Here is a 22,972-nt window from a genome sequence, read left to right as displayed (position 1 = left end):
TTTATAAAACTTAACAACGGTGAAGGCAATAAGAGTCACAGAAAATCGATATAACATGTATATTATATATTGAATGTTTGTAATGATTGAATCAAAGTTATATAGAATTAGGAAGCAGATTTAGTTCAAATGTAAAAATCAAAATGAAAAAATTAAACTTTAAGAAAAAACCAAAACACAAAAAAACAAAATTGTTATTAGGCTTACGATGTACTGACCAATAATTAATTTACAGCGACATACATAAAATCATAATGAACTAAATTTAATATATATTTTATTTTATAATTAATAAAATAATTAATTGGTAAAGTAGGAGTCGGCTGTTTAATTTAAAATATCAATGTTACAATAATATAGCTGTAATTATATTACAGATATTTTAAATAATTAATAAGTAAGTTGTGTTATATATGAAAGTTAAAATGTAAAACAACAAGGTAGTCATATGCTAAGTATAAACCTGCAGTAAAAAACCTACTAGCTCTCTTAGGCGTAGTAGGTAAAAAAGCACGGTTTATCTGTGAGTTGAATACAGGCTTCCAATTAAACTTGGAACTTAACATATAAAGGTGTGAAGAATTATGTTAACAAACGATTAAAACTATATTTTGAACAGTTAGACTTAATAACTATAAATATTTTATAGTTTTAGAACAATGGGATTTAACATTAAGTACTTTATCTATTATTAACCTTTAAAAACCCATAGCAATAATTTTTATTTTTAATGGGTACATGTATATACATACTTAAGTTCTATTCTTTCCTTACAGTATTATCTTTTTACATAGCTCAGTTTAAGCGTGTTGACTTGTTTAACACAAAGAAACATATGTCAGTGTAATAAAAGAAGGGTACTGTATAATTTGTTTTCATTACATTTGATTAAATTAAGTAATTGTTTTTTTTTCAATTAGTTAATTTGTAATTGTTTAAAATTTTATTTCTAATTGAACTGCCAAAAAATTATATATGCATTGTTTAATTGCTATGTTTAAATAAACAATTTATTTCTGATATTCTGTATATTTTTTGTTATATTTATGAGTTATAACCATTTTAAATGTCATTTTATTCTCATAAGTTCAAAAAACAACCAGGTAGACTTTTGTGTATAGATTTTTTAGACCCAAATTTTTTAGACTTAAAAAAATTCTAACATGGATCGCCACAGCATCAATAGCAGGAGGTCCAGCTTGGCTCGCAGAAGCTTGGCCAGAAAGTCAACTACAAGCACTGTGATCAAAAATAACAGACCTAGTAATAGGTTTAACCCTTTAGGTTTGTTTATTCTTTATTAAGTAAATATTTACGCCAGTCCAAGCTGAGCTAGTCTCAGGATAGTTTTAAGATTCAATCTCAAGACAGATTTTTTTAAAGATCTTAAATGAGATTTATTTGACTAGTTTCAATTTATTGTTGTTATATATATATATTTATATCTCTTTAAACATCAAATGTAGATGCACATATAAGCAGCTTTTCTTTTTTTTTATTTATAAGGAAAATAAACATGTTGTATAAGTAGTTTGCCTCAGAGGGGTTAAACTTTTTTTAAGGATTTAAAAAACTCAGGATGACTCAAGATAAATTAAGGTCTTTTGACTCAATATTTTTTGACTCAAAGAACTAATACTTGAAATTTTTTGTTTAAGATTTTAAACGTATTATGTTTTATGGATAGAAAATTTAATCATCTTAATATTTAGATTGCTATTACTTTTCAAATTATTTAAGGAAAGTTAATAACAGTTTTTTATCTTTAATTAGCAACTCATTACAGATATTTTTTTAAGTTAAAAAAAAAATTTAGTAGTAAAAACTTTAATTAGGATCAAAAAAATCATTCACGTTTGTGAAGTATTAATAAAGTTGTTATATTAATAAATTTACAGCTTCCACTACAAAAGTGATGCATACACCTGCCCAAATAAAAAAGCCTGACCCGCGTAAACTCAATGACAAGAAAGAAAGACTATTAGCTTGCAGCACTTTATATAAGGTTTACTTGGCTAGTTTAAATTTTATATGAAATGACCTGTTATACTAAAGATTATAAGAACATAAAGTTGTAGATTTTTTCAATTATAATGGGCTTTAAAAAAATAATTCAGTCTTTAAATAAACTGCCTTATAAGTTATGTTTTATATAATTAAATAAACTATACTCTGAAAACAATAAGACTTATTCTGTATATAAAAAATAAGAGTTGAAAAAAATTACTGTTGTTATTAGTTTTTTGTCCAAAGCTGAACCAAGGTTATAAGACCTGAGCCATATAAACCAAAAGACTTTACTTACAAAAGTAACAAAAAAGAGAAATAAACACAAAAAGTACATTTTCAAAAATAAGAAAATAAAAGTTGAAATTTATAAATAAGTATAACAAATAAACCTTATACTAAAGGAACATGTAATTTATAAAAAATATATGTACAGTGTCACAAATATGGTATTAGACGAAAGTAAAGTATATCAAAGTTTAAACTTTGTAGTGATCAATTACAAAATTTATAAATCAAAAGGATAGTTACATTATCCATGGGCAGGATGATAAAAAAACATTTGTTAAGAACATAGACAAATTGTTTATTATTCTTGGATAGAGGTTGCTGAGAAAAGAAGTCTGATAAATATTGAGATTAAAATAAATTTTTTAATCTTTAATTGAAACTGTTCAACATTTGTACATATAGTTATTTCATTGGGAGCTAATTTTATAATTTAGTTATCAATAAATTTTTTTTATCCAACACATTATTATTTAAATTATGTCTGCATGTCATTTTTTTTGTTACGTTATAATGTTTTTTTATTAAGGCTTAAAAATGGTTTATAAATTAATTTTAGTTTCATCATTAACTAGTTTGAGCAGTAATGAGCTCAATTACAAGTATTTTATACTCTAGAGATTTAGTATTAAATATTGATAGTCTTTCTATGTATGATGTATAAGAATTATTGAAGCAGTATTGTAAAAAATTATTGAGGAATACTTTCTTTGAACTGATTCCAGATAGTTAATATTATTATTCAAGCACAGATTGGTGTGTTATATTCGAACTTATAACAAATATTTATCACATACACTTTTTATAAGATGTTTATATTAATAAAATTATAAAAAAAAAAGTTAAACATAAAAAGTTGTAGTAGATGCAATTTCGTAAACAAAGTTATTTTGGTGATTTCATTTTTTTATTTCAACCACATTTTTTTGATATTTTTGAACATTTAGTTAAAGTAGGTGTATGTCTATTATTTTAAAGTCGAGGTAGAACTGTTTTTATAGATATTTCATGATGTTATGTGGAATTTATGTTAAAATTTATTTACTTGAGCCAATAGTAAATCTTATCTACAAGGTTGCCACTTTACCTGGAAACCTGGAAAAACCTGGAATTTGACAATTTGGGCTAAAATAACCTGGAAAAACCTAGAATTTGAGAAATTTTGAAAAAAACCTGGAAAAACCTGGATTTTTTAATATGTTTAACATTTTCAGTTGTAAAATTTTGATTTGACACAAAAAATCTATCATATAATTAACATTTTTAGTCATCATTTTTATTTTTTTATTAAAAAACACATTTAAAGTAACTTTACAGTATCTTTTTAATGCTTTTATTCTATTTAACACAGTTTCTTTAATAGAAAATAACTTAAAACTAAAAATAGACCAAAAAGTGTTTTTTTTTTAAACCTGGAAGAAATTTGGAAAACCTGGAAAAAATTTGAAAAAATGAGTGGCAACACTGTATCTAATAAAACTGTAATTTTTTGTTAATTGCTAAATATTTTTATGCTGTCTGCAAAGAGGTTATGGTTGCTGCCAGGGTCAATTTTTGGAACTATATCTTTTATTATAATTAAAAGTAGACCAACGACCTCTCCTTGAGGCACTAAGAATAGGTTGAGATTAAGAATATATTCAGGGTTGACACTTTACCTGGAAACCTGGAAAAACCTTGAAAAACCTGGAATTCGACAATTTAGGAAAAAATAACCTGGAAAAACCTGGAATTTTGATCAAAAAACCTGGAAAAACCTGGAACTTTTAATAATTTTAACTTTTTCAGTAGTAAAATTTCGATTTGACACAAAAAATCTGTTATAAAAATAAGAATTTTTTTGTCATCATCAAATTTATTTTATTAAAAAACATATTTAAAGTAACTTTACAGTATCTTTTCAATGTTTTTATACTATTTAACACAGTTTCTTATATAGAAATTAACTTAAAACTAAAAATAGACATAAAAATGTGTATTTTTAAAAACCTGGAAGAAATTTGGAAAACCTGGAAAATTTTTTGAAAAAACGAGTGGCAACCCTGTATATTATACCAATCACTACTTTTTTGGTCCTTCCAAGAAGAAACTATTTAAACTTAGCATCTAGACCAGGGTTTCTCAAATTGGGCCAGAACAGATACACAGGGGGTCAGGAGCAGCAAAGGGACCGTATGGTAGTTTTGAAACTTACACTAGATAGTCTGGAGTTAATGATGAAAAGCAAAAAAAAAAAAGGTTTTAGGCGTTTTTGTGGTTTTTTTTTTTGATTAATCTTGTTGAAGGGGCCACAGCTTTTTAATTTCTTTAAAGGTAGCTATTTAAAAAAAAATTGGGAAACCGTTATCAAGACAAATATAAATTTTGTACTAAGATGTTGTTTTTGTTAATTTAAAGTACAATAAATGTAAATTTATTTTTGGATATTTGTATAAATTACTTTACTTGACTTATTCCCAAAAAAAAAAACACCAAGATGCAAGCAATCTAATAAGTGAAAACAATATGCTTGTTTAGATCAGGGTATAACTCATTTTAATAAAATTCTCTTTTTCATAAAATTATAAAATCATCGCCCCTTTTATTACAAACCCCAGAATATCTAGTGTAATTTTCGATTTTCCTGTGAAATGTAACTAAGACCTTTTTTTGCTCTATTTTTCAAACTCCAGATTATCTAGTGTAAGTTTTGAATTTCCTGGGAACCCTTTACTATGAAGGAATTATCTAAATACCCCCTTTACTAGTAAGTCCACCCTTACCCTTTTGCAGCTTATTGCCCCTAGGAACCATAAATACCAATTCGGGAGACCCTGGTTTAGATGAAAATATATTATTTAAAATATGATCATCAAGTATTTATAAAGAAATTATATCTCTAAAAATTCTTCAGAAGCTACTTCTTGTTAGATATATTGATCTCTAATTAGAAGGGTTGTATTGGTATGACACACAATATTTTCAACTTGTTTGTTATCGAAGATATAAGCTTGGGAACATTTAAAGATGAGTAAAGTTTGATAATCTGTGAATATATAGATTAAAGAAATATTTTATGGTGTTCTAATTATTTATTCCTTCATGTGTATAACAGATAATCGTTGTTTATAAAGAAATTTTGCATTTAAGAAATTTTTTCCAAAAAGTTTAAACTTTTTGTCTTCATAAACATCACTAAGTACTTTTAGAAAATATATATTGAACAAAGAACATATAAAAAATTCAGATCAAATTTTCATCAAAAAAAAAATCAACAATGAAGAAAAAGAAGGATCTAAATTTAGCTTTGATTTTACAAAAAAAAAACTTCTTGTGTTTGGAAATGGCAAAAGCTATTCCCATGTTTTAAGATGAAGATTTTCACAGCTTTTTGATATTAATTTTATTTCTGTCAGTATTTTTTAATCATTTGCATATCAGATCTACATTTTTTTAAAGTTTGAAATTTTCTTTTAGCATATTTTTCATAAAAGAATGATATCTTTTGGTTTGTTTGGCTTGTAGGCAAAAATACTGTGATTGAAATTATAACAATACTAATAAATTCATCATAAAACTTTTGTAAGATTTTGTGAGGTGTTATCGAGAATTTTTTTACTTATTCCTTATAAATGTTTATTAACATTCTTAAAATATGCTTTATAAAAGTCTGAGTAGAGTTTTTCAGAATTTGGTTTTGTATTTTTATTAATGTTATTTCCAAATGAAATAAGATTATGGTCATTAGTATCCCTTAAAGATGAAATTAACGGAATGAAATCTAAATCTGTCTACAGCTCTACTTGATTTTTATTAGAAAATTACATTTCCAGCTTGATATTTTTTTAGCTGTTTAGATACATAAAAAAATCTTTAGCTTTATTATGGTTATATTATTTGACATTTAAACGAAGAGTTTATATATGCCCTTTAGTTTAAACTTAAAAAAAAAAAATAAGATAAAAAAAATTACAATAACTCAAATACTATTGAAATGTCTATATACATTATAGATCTCTAAAATTAAAATAAAGTACAGCGTTCATGTTTCAATGTTTTACAGTTTCTCATGGAGCTGAACTACAAAGGTGGTAGTTTGAAAAAGAAAGACTTGACCAGTATTTCTAGCAGGCTTTTCCAAGAGACTTTCGACTTTCTCGCAAGACATGTAGATCCCAATTGGAGAGCGAGACACCCTGGTTTGTTGTAATGTTGTGAAATTTTAAAACTTAAGGACGTTTAAGATATTATGACGTAGTAATAGTTTAGATATTTAGAATACATCATTTATATAAATTAAAAAAAAGTTCTTAAATCAAAACTGTTACTTTATAAACACAGAGTGTACATATTGTAAATAAGGGTTATGTTTAAGGGTTTAAGTATACGGATCTCTTACAAGTATGCTAATCTACGTGCCTTTCTTACGAGTAGCTTACAATACTTAATTTACAAATAATTTATATTCATAAGTTGTAAACTATGACACAATAAGAATCAATCCTAACTTAATTAATAAAATTGATAACTATTTGAATGAAACTTTATTTAATCACTACACAAGTAAAACTATGAAAAGAATAACAATGGTAAAAGACTAACAGTCTTGACGAAATAGTTGTTACACAAAGGAACTCACGGCGTTTGATTTTAGATCGATATTCTCAAATTCGTAGCTACTTCACTAAACGTTAAATTTATTTCATGATGCGAACATCATAACTTAGTGACACACTACAGAGCGGGAAATAGATTAACGCATGTTTTAAAGATAAATTCCGATATACAGGCTTTAAAAATTATTTTACTTCTTTGAATAAACAAACAACTCGTATTAGAACACTTTATAGAATATTTCTTTTTATATACATTTTTACTTCTAAAAATTATAAAACAATTCATGACTTCGGCACAACTTCGTCATAGTATGTTTAACATTTCTCAAGTTCAATAGTTTCCAGTTTCTAATAAAAAAGTTTTTCTGATGATCAGTTTAAGTTTCAAAACTTAAGTTGTAAAACACTTGTTAAAAACTATGTTTTTGAAATAACTAGTTTTGTATATTTCTTTCTTTTTTTTTATAATATACTTTTAATTAGTTTAATTAGTTTTACAGTATTTGAATTTAGTTAAATTCTAGAACTTTATAGCATTTTTGAAATAGTAAATACATAAAAACAACAAATTAATAACAGAAAATGCGAAACTAGAAGACTGCATGCTAAGTTTTTTACGTCAGCTTGAGTTAGTTTTTTTTAATTTTTTATATGGAAATAACCAAAATCTTTTTTAAACTATACTTTAAAAAAGGTTTATTCTGAATACTATTCTTAAGAACTCAGTTTAAATTTTCATGTAATATTTTATCTACATTTTTGTCTGCCAATAATATAATTAGTTGTTTATATAAATACATATTGATTTTTTTAATGTTTTTTTTTTAATATTTAAGTATCATATATTGTAACATAAAAGCATCTGATTTATTATACTAAAAATCACGTATTTTATAATAAAAATGAACTATAAAATCTTTTAGAGCAGTAATGTTGTATAATATGTTAATAAATATAAATTGTTAACAAAAAATCAGTATTCACACTAAAAAAACCTTAATAAAAAAAACTGCACACTACGAAACACCTTATTTATGTTTTAATTTACAAACGTTGACCTTTATTTATGAAAACTTAAATCTGAAAATCAATTTTTTTTATGGAAATAACCATAAAAAACTTAAATCAAGTTTTCTTTAATTTTTTATATGGAAATAACCAAAGCATTTTTTAAAACTATAGTTTTTTTTAAAGTTTATTCTAAATAATATTGTAAAGAATTCGATGTAAATTTTCATGTAGTATTTTATCTACGCTTTTTATTTACCAAAAATATTAATAATTCTTAAGTATTGTTTATATAAGGTACATATTGATTTTTTAAAGTGTTTTTTTGAATTTTTTTAAGTATCATAAATTGTATAACAAAAGTATCTGATTTATTATTCTAAAAAGCACGTATTTTATAATGAAGTGAATTATTAAATCCTCTACAACAGTATATTGTATAATATTGTTAATAAATCTAATTTGTTGAAAGAAAAATTCCTTATCTACATTAAAAAACCTTTATAAAAAAAATAACCTTTATAAAAAAACTGGAAACAACAAAACACCTTACCTCTATTTTAAACTTACAAACTTTAACCTTTATTTATCCAAATCTTGTACAACTTGAACCTAAAAATCACGAGTTTTTAAAACCAGCGCCAAATTTCAGGTACCCGTTTGAAATCACCAGGAGCAAGCTGAAGGATGCCGTTCCCGCCAACTATCCCCAGTTGACCGGCGTCCTGTGCTGGCTGGCAGAGCTTGTCAAGGTTGGTTCATAATAAGTTAATAAAATGAGTTAGAATACTGTTATATGATATTTGATATAGACTTTAGTTTTTCACCTTGAAAATCAAGGTACTGGAGTTGTAAGTTGTTTAAATGAACTGCTTGTTGTAGTATGTTCTTTGTAATTACATTTTGTATTTTTTATTTACAACATATTTAAGATAAGCTGATTTTTTTTTAGTCTACAAAATAATACTTTGATAGAGTATTAAAAACAAATAAACTTAGTTGGTAATAAACAGTGACTTCATAAATCATTGAAAAGTAAAAGACATTTAAAAGTTGCTGATTCAAAATGTTGTCTTTGTTGTATTTTACTAAAAAAATAAATCTATTTTCGTTATCCTTTCACCTTACGTATTGGGCGATTTCAAAGTACTTTCCAGTATCGATAAATTTATTTTTGTTAATTTTTTTTTAATTGCCTCATTGTTATAAATAAGGTTTATTGTTTTATGTAAATTGGGTTTATAAGCGGTTTTGTTATTGAGGACAATTCTTCGAATTGAATTTTTCAAATCGTATAGCATATTTTATAAACTTTTATAAAATACATTAATAATTCTTATCTGATATCTATTTATAAAAAACAGTACATGGAGTATAGTGTGCCAGCTGTTGACGATATAGTAGAAAATTGCTCTGACGAACTTAAAAAAGTGAGTTTTTCATATTTTTGTTTTATCAAAAAAAATTATACAATAATTAAAAAGAAAATTTTGTAAGTTATTGATTATTTCAAAAGTATTAGTGCAATATTTTGTAAAAACTCACATTTATTTATGTTATAAAAGAGCTTTAACATAATTTTTTCTTAGTTTGTGCTTTTTTAAGTTAACATTTAAGTATAAATACTTCCATTTTGAAGAATAACTCCTTGTCAATTTAGTTTAATAATTTATTAACAATGTAAAATCTGAAAAGAAAACAAGTATAAACATAAACACTAAAATGAGCTATAGTCTAATTATCCTACATCCCCTCCAGCTCATTAAAGATAATAACAAGTTTAAGGCAATGACATAGCTCGTCAAGCGGGGATTTAAACGAGTAACAAAAATATTTTACTAAGATGAAACTAAATTTTATGCATTAAAAAAAAACTCAATTGACTTAAATAAAAAATCTTTAAACAAGGGATTTATTTGAAGAAAATCAAAACTGCAATAAAACGCACTAAATAAATCAAAAACAATACAAATTCATGCTATTTCACGCTGAATCCTTCCTGGCTCAGCAATCATCACTATCAGCATCAATTGAACACTCAGCACAAATTTTTGTATAAACAGGAACAAACAGACTTCACTTACGGTTATTTCTACTTTGGAGTACTCCACTTTCAAGCCTCCCTGGCGCATTGAAGTCTTTCAACCTACGCAAAGCAAGCGGCACCTTATTTTTTTTGGGAACTATAGGAGCAGGAATGTACTCTTCCTCAACCTCTTCATGATCCGCTTCAACCTCACTGGTTTTACCACTATTGGCACTGTTGGAATCCTCTGTAATCTTTACAGAAGAATCAGGACGTTGAGGACCAACATTGCACTCATGTGAGCTTGGTAGATTACTGCTCCAACTATGGGAAGTTTTTGCTTCAATGCTTGTTGAGGCTGGGTTGTACATCCTTAAAAATTTTCTGTTCCTCCGAGTAAGTCTCCGTGAACCATCAACTCTGACTACATACTGATCATGTGGAAGCACCTCCATTATCACTCCGCTTCTGTCCCATTTACGTGGATGAGTGCCACTCTGGTTCTGTAGTAAACACCTACTGCCAACATAGAGAGGCCGCAAATCCCTGGCTCTTTGGTTAAGTACTTCAGAATTCTTAACAAATCTTGTACGGAGCGCCTCTTCTTTAAGCTTCCATGCTTTTCTCCACATGGGTCGCACATTAGGATTGGAGAATTTGTCAAGTTTGTTCAGGAATGAGAAACTATCTCGCAGCTGACGTCCATATATGATCTCGGCTGGAGACACTTGACAATCGCTATCAGGAGTATTTCTCAGATGGAGCAACGCACTTAAAAACTTGTCATTGTCCAGACTTCCTGAAGCGTCAACATTTGATCTTAGCAACCTTTTTACCTGTTTGACGGCTACTTCCGCTCTGCCGTTTGATCTTGGATAGTAAGCTGAAGATATTCGATGCGTGACATCCCAGGTTTTAAGAAATTCCTTTGTTGCACTGGACGTAAATTCCGGTCCACCATCACTCGATATTTCCTCGGGTACTCCAAACCTGGTAAACAAAACTCGGAGGCACTTAATTAACCCACGCGAACCTGCCTGAGAGGTTCCGCTGGGTGTGGAAAATATTTCCGACCAACCCGATAACCTGTCACCGACTACCAAAAAATTGTTTCCGGCAAACTGGAAAAAATCTGCGAATATTTTTTCAAAAGGGTTTGTAGGAGGATCAGATGCCTCTTGTGGCAATGATGGTTGAGAAGGTGAATTGCGGTTGCAGCTTTGACAATTGGCCCGAATTGCTTCAATGTCTTGTGTAATACCAGGCCAGAAGACAATCTGTTGGGCACGACTATGCATTGATGTGACTCCTTGGTGCGCCGAGTGTAACTTGTTGAGGACCCGATATCGTAAACTGACGGGGATTACTACTCTGTCCTTGTAAAGTATAGCCCCATCACTTAAGCACAATGCATCATCGTATCTAAAATACGCTGACAAAGATTCATCATGTTTCTAGCTTCGACCTTCCTCAATACACCTGGATACTCTTGAAAGAACTTTGTCATTTAGTGTCTCTTCTACAATTTCCTCCCAAGTGATTGCCATTGAATGGCATACTTCATTACTCAATGAAGCAATTAGAAGTGATTCGTTAGTCAAATCATTATTATGTGAATTAACTACATTAATCGAGCTTGGATAACGCGATGCAGCATCTGCCGCTAGATTAGTTTTACCTGGCATGTAATGCACTTGAAAAAACCATGGCAAAGTACGTTGTTTGAGCCTAAAAATGCGCGTGTTGTGAATTTCGTTTAAGGTGCGATCACCAAAAATCTTTACCAGTGGTTTATGATCCGTAACAATCACAAGATCTTTGCAGCCCTTAGTGAAATACTTTGTCTGTTCTAATGACCAAGCAATAGCAAGCGACTCCCCTTCTATGGCAGCATAATTCTTTTCTGCGACATTCAGAAACCTTGAACCTGCAAGCGTCACTTTCCAGCCGGTGGTGCAGCAATCTGGTAACCGGCTATTGCATTTGCAGTGTTTCTGCATAAGGAAGTAGCCCAATCCTTGCTTTGACCAGTCTGGTCTAAGACAAGTCAGTTTTCCAAGATCAAAAATTTGAACACCGCTCTTTATTGCGTCAATGATTATCTCTTTTGATTCATTAAATGATTGGTTTAATTTTTCTGTCCACATAAACTTACATTTTGGACTGAGAAAATCTCTAAACGGTGCCATGACTTTACGAAGTTTGGCATAATTTGCGACTTGATTTATCAGACCAAACCAGCTGCGTATATCTGTGGCAGACTTTGGGGTTGGGAAATTGCGAATGGAATCCAGATATTTGGGCAAAGGTTCTATACGTTCATCAGAAATTCTAAATCCAGCAAAGTCAACGGAATTTTGACAAAACTGGAACTTCTTTGGATTTAGAATGATGCCTGCATTGCCAACTTTTGACAGAAAATCTATTGTTCGCCACCAGTGACACTCTAATTCTGAATCAAAAAATATGGTGTCATCAACACACCTCTCCTTTCTTTCAAAATCAGATAAAATAGCTGCAAATCGTCGATTGTAACCATCACCAGATGATACAAAGCCTTGAGGTGCTCTAGTATATCGGAACCTGCCAAACGGAGTGATAAATGTAGTGAGGTGTTTATCACTTTCTCTCAGTGGAACTCCATGATACCCGTTCCATGCATCTGTTACAGTCTTGAACGTTCCCTTTGGGATTCTGCGCGCTAGTTTAAACGGAGTATCTGTAGCGCACGTCTCCCTCTTGCAATACTTGTTAAGTGGTGAGAGATCTACTGTCCTCCTAGGTGACCCATCCTGTTTCCTGGTGACCACCATGCGGTGACACCAGCTTACAGGTTCACCAAATGGGACACGTTCTAAGACACCCAACCTCACATCTCGAATGAGATCTGCTTCAACCTGTTTCTGCCAATGAATTGGCACGTGAGCTGGTGTATGACAAGCACGTGGTTTAGCATCATTCTCCAAATGTATCTCAAGTGGAGGCCCACTCATTTGCTGGAGTAATTTATGTGGACATACATTAAACGTTGAAGCTGCGTACCTTTGTAAGAGCCAATCACGCATTTTGCTCACGTTTGTATTTGTTGCCTCAAACGGAAGTTTGTTTGGTCGGTCTGGCACTCTACTCCTTGGCGGGCAATCACAGGTCACATCTTTATGCGATTCCAGTCTATTCGGATCATTTTCATTTGAACTTACAGCAACTTCAGAATGCTGATGAGGCAGTTGAGATCCAATGGTGGGAAAATCCTTATTAATAATCAGGAGGTCAACCATGGTTTCATAGGAGAGAAAGAATCCGGTCACTGAATCGCTTACATAAACAATTCCATCACATCTGATAACCTCCTTCTTTGGAGACATTCCGCTGAAAGTTGCTTTAAAAGCCCCCAGAATGTTAATAGGAATTTTATTGGCAGCCCGAATTGTGATGGATACAGGCATTAAATCCTTCTTACAAAAACCAGCCTCCTGAAAGTTTTTCCACCCCCAAAGGTTCGACTGTGCTCCAGTATCAACTAAAGCACTTACCCATGCAAACTTGTTTGTGCCATGTCTAGCAATCTTGACTGATGCACGAGGATGATCAGTTGTTGCCTTGGCTTTACGCAAGGACTTCTTGCTGAATATGGTGTTATTCAACATGATTCTTTTACTTGCGTGTAGTGACATTATTTGGGTATCTTGTTGCATAAAATCAGAACGATCAGCTTGGATTTGAACAGCATTAACCCTTTTTGATCGACTACGCCAACAAGATAGACAATATCTGAAAGGCTTTTTATTTTGGTTACCTTTTTCGTTGAAAGGATAGAAAAGCCTTTTACAGTTCTGGCACGGAACATGTTGGGACTTATCTCCTATATTGACACGTCCCTTCTTGTGACGTTGAAAGGAAGAGACTGCAGATATGGTCCGCAAATTCTCAGTTGCATGGCGTCCCATTTCTTTACTTTCAATAAAGGAAATTATATCAAATGATGACCTGGATAAGATATCTTCAGTACTGAGAACTTCTCTTCTTATGTCATCATCCCCAACGCCAGCGAGCATAACGTCTTTTATTGCTTCTTCTGTGTAGCTCGTCACATTGCTTTTCCCACAGTCACACTCACTGACTGTAGTGAAATTGCAGGTTTCTGCTTTGCTTCGTACACGTGTGGCAAACGTTCTGAACGGTTCATCATGGTCCTGATGTAGGTTCATAAGTTCTGCTCTCTTTACACCAATAGCAACTTTTATGACTGCAATCGACTCCATCAGTTTAGCAACGTAACTTTCTGATTTGGCCATCAGTCGAGGATCACTTGCTAACATAAGATCGCCAAGCTTGTCCTGCGCACTCTGAAAAAGCTGTATGCTTGCGTTTTGGTTGCTTATATTCGAACCAATCTTGAATGCCTCCCACCTCCGAATGAAAGCAAGCCATGTCTCTTGGCTGATCCCCCGGTCAACCCTTGGTCGAATCAATTGAGGTGCATTTGGCATTACTCCAATATTGGATAACTCAGAATTTTGCTGATGCTCCACTTTGTGGAGGTTGAGAAGGCTACTCACAACATCACCGGATAGATCTGGCGTCTGGAACTCGCATCCACGAATTGGGCACTTTACTATAACCATTTTACTTCTTTCAAATATATTGAATAAGATTTTACATGAAGAATAACTCCTTGTCAATTTAGTTTAATAATTTATTAACAATGTAAAATCTGAAAAGAAAACAAGTATAAACATAAACACTAAAATGAGCTATAGTCTAATTATCCTACACATTTTTAGTATTAAGTTTATTCGATTTATATTGTTACTTTTTGATTGAACCCTATTTGATTTTATACTTAAAGTTCTTACTAGTATTTTTTAATTTTAAATCGATGTGTTTTAATTTTAAAACTGTTTTAATTTTAAACTTTAAAGTATCTTTATATTTGCTCAGCTTATTGCAGGTTTTTCCAATGTAATGTAATATAGCATGAAAGTTGCTAAATTTATTGAAAATAATTAAACTTTAAAACAACTTTTTTTGTGCCAGGTCAAGCAAAATTACTTCAGAGAATGCTACGAAGAATTTATGGACAACGAAGACGAACCTTTTGAACAGGTTGAACTGAGAGTGGAAAAAAGACTTGGTTAGTTTTAAAAAAGTGTAATGTTTTATCAGGTACAAGTTAAATACTGTTAGAGTTGAGATGCGTTTCTTAGTAAAGGTTAATCTTGAAAAATAATTTAATTCCTTTTTTTTTTAAGTGAAACTTAATTTGATTTTAGCAACTAGTTGTCACTTTTATTCAACTAATTTAACAGAAAGTCTTAGACAAAATGTAAAAGAAGAAGTTAAAGTTGTTATGAGAGAAAATAAAGATATAGAATGCAACATGAAAATTTTGAAACAAGAAGAAGTTTGGATTTAAATAATAGTAAAAAATAGTATTTTTCGTAAACTAAATAAATAAAGTCACTTTAATAATGTATAACTTAATTTGATTTAAGTTTGTTTAGTTTTTTTAAAAACATTTTATTTTGTGTTTTTTTTAGTAGTAAAAACTTTTTAAGCTCTGAAGTTTTTTACCCTGAAAAATTTTATGCATAAAGCATTGTCCTGTACTTTATATTGTAAAACTTACTTAGTGTCTCACAAATTCCACTTGACGATATCAGTTAAAAAAAGTTCACAACGAGCCTCGCTAGTTCTTTTAAAGCCATGGTTTAAACTTGTTCTAAATTTTATTGCAATGCAAGATTTTTAATTTTTGTGCTTCACACCAATAAATCGCGTGCAGGCCAAATTTCAAAAGCTGGCGACTGAGGTCGAGGACATGAAGGCTAGATGGACCGGATTAAAGAAGTATTTCGAAGAAATGGAAGCGTTCCTGCCCAGATCAAGGGTTTGTTTGCTTTTCTCATTCAGTGATAGGGAAAGAGGTTTTTCATTTGTGACACCAATGTATTTTGGTATATTAAACTTAAAGTCAGGTAATTTTTATTATTTAGTTGTTTTGCCATGTAAGTTATAAATAATGTTTATGGACAACGAAGACTAAGTATTTATTTATAATCATTTCATAAAGTTTTTTTTTAACAAACACCATTTGTTCTAAGACTGAGAAAAACAGCTCCAGATTTTTTTATGAAAAGGTTGTTATAGTATTCTGATTAACAAAAAAGCATTGCGATATATTTGCTGTTTTTATTAGCTTTGGCTGTTAAAACACTTTTTCAATTGGCTACTAAAGAATTATTATAATTGATTATTTTGTACACGTAGATGTTATTGCAGTTTCACGTAATTTTTCATGAACTGAATCTACCAACAGGAAAAAGTCGAATTGAAAGAAAGCGAGTGCAAAAGTTTGCAAGCCGACATTGAAAGTGAAAAGAAAAAACTTGCACAACTTAAATCGGACGTCTGCTGCCAAGTTGGTTGATTTTTGTTATTGCATAGAATCATATTAAATTTTCTTGACTAAATATAGTTTCAGTTAGTACACTTTTGACTTGAGTTAACAAAAAAAAATTTATTTCATTATCAACATTAAACTTTTTTTTTTACGACCTATGTAATATATGATACTAGTGTTTGTAACTTTATTTTTAAATTTGGTTTGCAGTGCTCGATGCTTTAGAAACAAAGCACAGCCTATTTTAGTTAAAAACAAAACACTGTTTCCTTTTGTTGACACCTATATTCAGGGCTGTTAAAAACCTCGAATCCTAGAAATAGCTGTAATTTGACAATATAGGCCAAAAAAAAAGAAGAAAAAATTCTGAAAACCTGGAAAACTTTATAAAAAACCTTTGGCAACCCTGTATATATTAACCATGTGTGTTTGTATTAACTACGTGTCTGCACTCCACCAGCAATACAGCAAGAAGGACATGGAGAAGTTCAAGCAGCAGCTGCTGAACCACCAGGAGAACAACCAGGACCTCCAGCAGAGGCTCCACGTGCTGCAGGAGCAACAGAGGAAGGAGCTGCCGAAAATTCTCAAGGCCGAGAGCGTGGTGAGTTGATTTCAATATTGCAGTTTGATTAATTTTTTACCTGAATAAGTTTTTTTTTTGTGGCTTTTTTCGATAAAGGTTTTTATTTGTGTCTTATAGTTTTTTGTTATTGTATGCATGTAAGACTGTTCTAAACTACTTAAAAGTAGTTTTTGGTAAAATTTTCTGTTTTGATTTATCAGATCAAACAAATATGTACTTTTAATCTGACACATTTTGCTACTATGGTTTTACTTATTAAAAAAAGCTCTATCAAGTTCATTCAGCACAAGGCTACAAAAATTTATTGCATTAATCTAACTAAAATTTACAAAAGTTTACATTAATTAAAGCATATTTACGCCCATTTTTTTCTGACAAAAATTTCATTTGACAGTACGAGAGACTCAAGGTCGATTGTGATGAAAATCTCGAGAGCTTGTTCAGGAATTCAACAGGAATCATATCAGATGAACATTGTCAAAACTACCAACAGTTCCTGATGCAAAATTCTCAACTGCCGATCGATGGCGTCAAACAAATGCTACTCAAACGAGCATCGGTATTTTTGTTTAGATTTAATACTGGTCAAGAAAGTAAAGCCTTTTAAAAGTAGAAATTTTTTTTTTTAAATTAAGTATGGTGTACAACTTGAGAAATTTTTGTGCCATCTTTTTGGGTTTTTTTGGGTACTGTTCTTTTTTCGATAATTTTTATATATTTGAAGTTAAGTTGTTAATACACTCAAGTTTTTAAAATAAGTACAAGAAAGTTTTATTTTTGTACTAGTAATTAAAAAATAATGGACGCGTAATAACATCTCAATTGTAGGTAGCTTAATTATAAAATTGCAACTAAAATAAAACTTTGAAACAGTCTGACAGTTCTTATTTTTTTATTTAGTAAATTTTGTTTCTACCAGAAATTTGTTGACAACGTGCATTTTGGATTGGAGGATGAACACAAAAAAGTGAAGAAAAATGTTAAGAAGGAAGAAAACAAATTATCGCAGGTTAGAGTGCAATAACTTATGGAGCGGTAGTATGCGGATTAAATTGAGCTTGCTACTTTAAAAGTTAAATTTCTGCAATTTAAAATTGTTTTTATGTGGTCTTAAAATATTGAAAACAGATAGCAGATCAAATTTGAATTTTATAATTAAATCTAACACTTCAACTAAATTTTCTTTGTTTTATTCGTGTGGTGATTTTACTTGTTTGCTGAATTGAAGCTCAAAGCAGAATATTACGTCAGCCTATTTTCTATTGACAAACAGAACAAAAAGATCATTATAAAAAAAGAGTTAATTTTTTCACTAACTGTTTTGCGTACTTAGATATAATTGTAATATAATTATTAATACTTTAACAAGCAACCCCTGCATGTAATTATCCTTGGATGCTTCTAGTTTACCCAATTTCGTAAACCGAAGTAAACCAATTATAGATAGTGATTATTAGACTTTGAAAGTCTTTATATTCTTTCAAAGTTTTAATTAAAAAAGTTAAGTTTAATGAACTAGAGATGATTTATTTTTTCTCATAAGTTAAGTTTTTAGAATCTGAAACGACTGTAAATAAATTGATAAAGTACTACAAAAGAGTGGTAGTTAAACATACACGGTTATTAAATTTCAAGTTGTTTCTTCAATTACTTGTTTTATATTTTAATGTGGATCTTAATATGTGTTTAAATGTAGTATCAAATTTTATTGAGCAAGCATTTTATGGTAAGGTTGTAGTACAGGGGTAGGCACGTCTGGTGGTTCCGAGCTAAACTTCAAAAGTAAAAGTATTCGCGGACCGCAGTTGTAATTTTAGTTGCTGCGCGATCCTTTTTTTGATTTTCATTACAGACCCCGGAGTATCTAGTGTAAGTTTTAAAATTTCTAAACCTCAGAATATCCAATACAAGTTTGAAGTCCACCATAAATTTTATTGATGACCTTATTTTTTACTCTTCATCACAAATCCTAAAATGTCAAGTGTAAATTGTTTCAAAAATTTATGGTTTAGCAAACTAGATTCTCATGCTCGTGGCTTGCAGTCTTACCTTTCGCGCGCCCGTTTAAAATAAAACATTGTAGTGAGCCGTTATTTACCCTTCAAGGACTGCATTTGGCCAATGGGCCGCAGTTTGCCGACCCCTGTTGTAGTATCATTGTATTTTCAAACAAAGTAACTTAAAAATCAATTTGTTAAACGAATACTAATTAATCTTTATAACAAGTTTAATAAATTATCTATTATAAACATGTGGGTAACTGTATATACGGTAGGAACATCAATTAGGTACGCATTAAGAGGTACTTACCAGAATAAGGTACACACTAAATTTAGAAAATAAGTGGCATCAATTTCTTTTTTAGTTTAAATGCTATTTTATTAAACAAGAAAGATTTAATGAATAATATAATAACACAATAATTAATGTTTTAATCTAGCAACTCTAAAATAAGTTTTAATGACTAATTTTTGTTGAAAATGAGTAGACGTCATCTATTTATATTTGAAATTTATCTAGCAATGTAAAGTGTGCATTCTACGTAAGTTCACTTTTACCCTGATTCAAGGTGCTTAACCACTTTTCTACATATTATTTTTAAAACAGTAGTGAAGTAGATGCTAAACTGAAATTTTAAACTTATTAAAAAATCATTTTAATTATAATTTTCTAAGCATAAATCAACAAAAAAAATTGTTATTTACTAATATAAAGTATTCACTTTTAAAGTCATTTTGTTGTTCTACTGATTATATTTTTGCAGGAAACGTACAAATGTGAGCGATTGACCAAAGAACTTCTGGCGTGCCAGCAAGAAAGAAGTGTTGAGGAAAATATCGAAAAGGAACTGCAGCGAGTTAGTTTTGCTTTAAAATTTTAGCTACAAATTAATATAACATTTTGACAGCTAACATAAATTGATATATTAATGAATTATATCATTAATTATTTTCAGTTTTACTTTTTTTTTATTATTCTATGTATTAAAAAAAATCACGCTTCAACAAATATTATGACAACTTTAAGTTTTTTACACCTTATTTTTTTAAATTGAAGTGAACAAAATATCCGTTAAATTGTTTTTGTTGATTTGCTTAGGGTTTTCGGTTTTTCATAGCCTTAGCTAAGTAGTGTAATACTAAAAAGTCTTAACACAGGAGTGCGGCAGAATAGACGATGATGAAAGTTACACGAACAGCAATTACAAGACTCGAGGAAATGTGTGCAATATTGGAGATTTAAAGTTGCAACTTCAACAGTTACAAACCAAGTATGCAATCACGAGTTTTATTATATTAACTGTTTGATTTTCTTAATAAAAGTTTTTTTGGAAGACAGGGGTTGTTTAATAATGTTGAGTAAGATTAAAACAAATAAGTACATATTTTGTTATGCCAGATCTAGCATTTAAGTTAAAAAAAAACAAATTTTTATAATATTTATAAAGCTATTTTATAATTAGTTTAGTCTTTTACAATTATTGTTTCCAAGTCTTTTTAGGATTCAGCAAAAAAAAAATACTATAAAAAAAGTCTACTAGTTATTTATAAAGACATGTAGGCAACCCTAAAAATAACATTTTTAATAAAAATGGGTTTTAAACCTGTAGTAACTATATATTTTTTCTAATTAGTTTATACTTGACTTAAATTTTTGAAAGTAGGTAATTTTTATTTTTTTAATTACAAACTTATTTTTAGCTATTTTTGACGGTTTTGTTATTTAAACTTTCAGATACGAAAAAAGAGAAAAAGAAAGGAAAATAAAAGAAGCTGAAAAAACAGAGAAATTGAAAAACAAATTTGAACATTTGGTTGAGAATTATAACAAGGAATTTGAGGAAATGCTGCAAGCTGAAAAAGATTACAAAAAATTTACTAAGGTTTGATTTTTATTTCTTTTAGTAAGATATAAATTCATCATAAAAGTTTATTTCACTTTAAGTTAAAAAGTACTTTGTTAAATTAATGTTTAAAAACAAGTTTATTTTTGCTATATTGTTGCAAATTAAAGTACTTATTAAGCATCATCTTTTTTATAATTTTTATGTTTACTTTATTCAACTATAAACTTATTTTTGTATTTTTTATACAAAAAATATTATACATACCAATTTTATATTTTTGATTAAAATAACTTGAAAATTTAAGTTTAAAACAGGGGTTGCCACTTTACCTGGTAAAACCTGGAATTTGACAATTTAGGCAAATATAACCTGAAAAAAACTGGAATTAAGGAAATTTTGAAAAAAAAACCTGGAAAAACGTGGAATTTATATTTTTTTAAACATGTTCAGTATTAAATTTTTGATTTGACATAAAGATCCTATCAATTTGAAAAAAAAAATTTGTCATCATCAAAAAATTTTTATTAAAAAACATATATTTTTAACGTTTTTATACTATTTACAGTTTCTTACCTTTAACTTATTACATTAAATTAAAAATAGACCCAAAAATGTGTACTTTTAAAAACTTGCAAGAAATTTGGAAAACCTGTAAAAATTGTTGAAAAAAAAAAAGTGGCAACCCTGTTAAAAGTTTAATTTTCTAAACCACTATTAGTGCAAATTTACAGCTACTCACTATTTAAATTATAAAGTTTGTACTATTTTTTGATGGTTTTAAAATATTTTTTTATTTCAATTTCACACTATAGTTTAAAACTACACGTCTTGCTAGGTCTAGAAGTTTTACTAAGAGCTTTATGATGTTTACACATTAAAGCTTTAAGTATAAATAACAGCTAATTAATATTTTTATTACATGACTATATCAGTATTTATTTTTAAAGGTTTATATTTAAAAATAATTGAAATATACTGTGAACTTGATATTTATATCTACGTAAGATGTTCAATTAAATTTTAATTAAATTTAATATTAAATCTATAATTAGCAGTCGAGCTATGTTTTTATCATAAATACTCTAAACCGCACTTTTTTTTGGTAAATTTTCATAGTTAATGAAATTGTATGTATAAAACATTCACTAACAAAAAAAGTAACTTTTTAAACTTTACAAACACACCTCAGGACTTTTGCGACGAAAAGAGAAGGGAGATAGACGAAGTCGAAAAGAAACAGTTGAGAGTCGACCGGATGACCGAGGAGGTGGTGAAGAAAGAAGCTGAAAACACGCACACGTTGGAAGGCTTGGACGAACAGATCAAACGCGCCGACGAGTTGGTGCTGAAAATTGAAAGCATGTGAACTCGTTGACAGTTTTGCACAATTGATCGGTTTCGAGGACTGTCTCAAGGTTCAGTATAAGTTCTAACAGTTATTCAGTAGAAGTATTTTTTAAAGAAATTTACTATCAACAAAATTTACACAAATTTTGGTTCCTTTCTGTTTGTAATTAAGTTTGTAAATTAAGTATTTTTTTAAATATAAATTGGTTAGCAACTTTTTTCATTTTAATTTGCTCTTACTGTTTGGAAATGAGTTTTTTTTAATTTCATTTGGTCTTTTCCGCTATTATTGTTTCTTTTTTATAATTTTTTTTCTCAATTTTATTTAACAGCTAATTTTTTCGGTTTATAAATAATAACTATAATAACACTCATTTTGTTTTTTTTTATATTTAACTACTTGAATATTGTTGTTAAACCTATTTAAAAGTTAGTTATTTATTCTGCTGTTGTAGAATTAAACTATAGTTTTTTTTTATTGTTTTACTAACTTTGTTGTAAACAGAAAATTACGTTTTTTGTTTACAGGTTTATTTTTGGTTTAAGTTGAATAAAAACTTAGTAAACTCCAACACATATCAAAATATTGTAATTGTTTTTTAAATTCAGTGTGAATCTAAATTGGCAACTTAGATTAAAAATTAGTTGTATATGTATTTTTTTGTAGCTTATGTTTTAAATATAATCAAAAATTTAAGTTTTTATTTCTTAAACAAAAGTACCTCCACCATATTTTTCAAAAACACAAAATTATTAAGTTTATGATATGATAAATTCATAAGCTGAATAAGTGTTCAATCAATAATTATTTGTTTTAGGTGATAATAATTATAGTATATTATAAATGTAATAAGTAAACTGTTTT

General features: G+C 29.2%; 1 protein-coding gene across 1 annotated transcript; it reads left to right on the top strand.

The window, feature by feature from the left end:
* Positions 1-1,143: 1,143 nt before the first annotated feature.
* Positions 1,144-22,452, top strand: LOC145844157 (uncharacterized). The gene is made up of 17 exons (XM_082951522.1): positions 1,144-1,284; positions 1,899-2,005; positions 6,338-6,473; positions 7,470-7,518; positions 8,551-8,650; positions 9,263-9,328; positions 14,962-15,058; positions 15,234-15,328; positions 15,710-15,814; positions 16,244-16,345; positions 16,788-16,931; positions 17,308-17,472; positions 17,833-17,922; positions 19,678-19,770; positions 20,072-20,184; positions 20,649-20,796; positions 21,950-22,452. Exons 1-17 carry the CDS (start codon positions 1,164-1,166, stop codon positions 22,124-22,126), a joined length of 1,908 nt encoding a protein of 635 aa, XP_082807648.1. The 5' UTR covers positions 1,144-1,163; the 3' UTR covers positions 22,127-22,452.
* Positions 22,453-22,972: the final 520 nt, after the last annotated feature.

This window comes from Thalia democratica, chromosome 9 (assembly GCF_965202585.1).
Source record: "Thalia democratica chromosome 9, ktThaDemo2.hap1.1, whole genome shotgun sequence".
NCBI lineage: Eukaryota > Metazoa > Chordata > Thaliacea > Salpida > Salpidae > Thalia > Thalia democratica.
The sequence above is the reverse complement of the archived record's forward strand: the minus strand, read 5'-3'. Positions and strand labels throughout refer to the sequence as shown.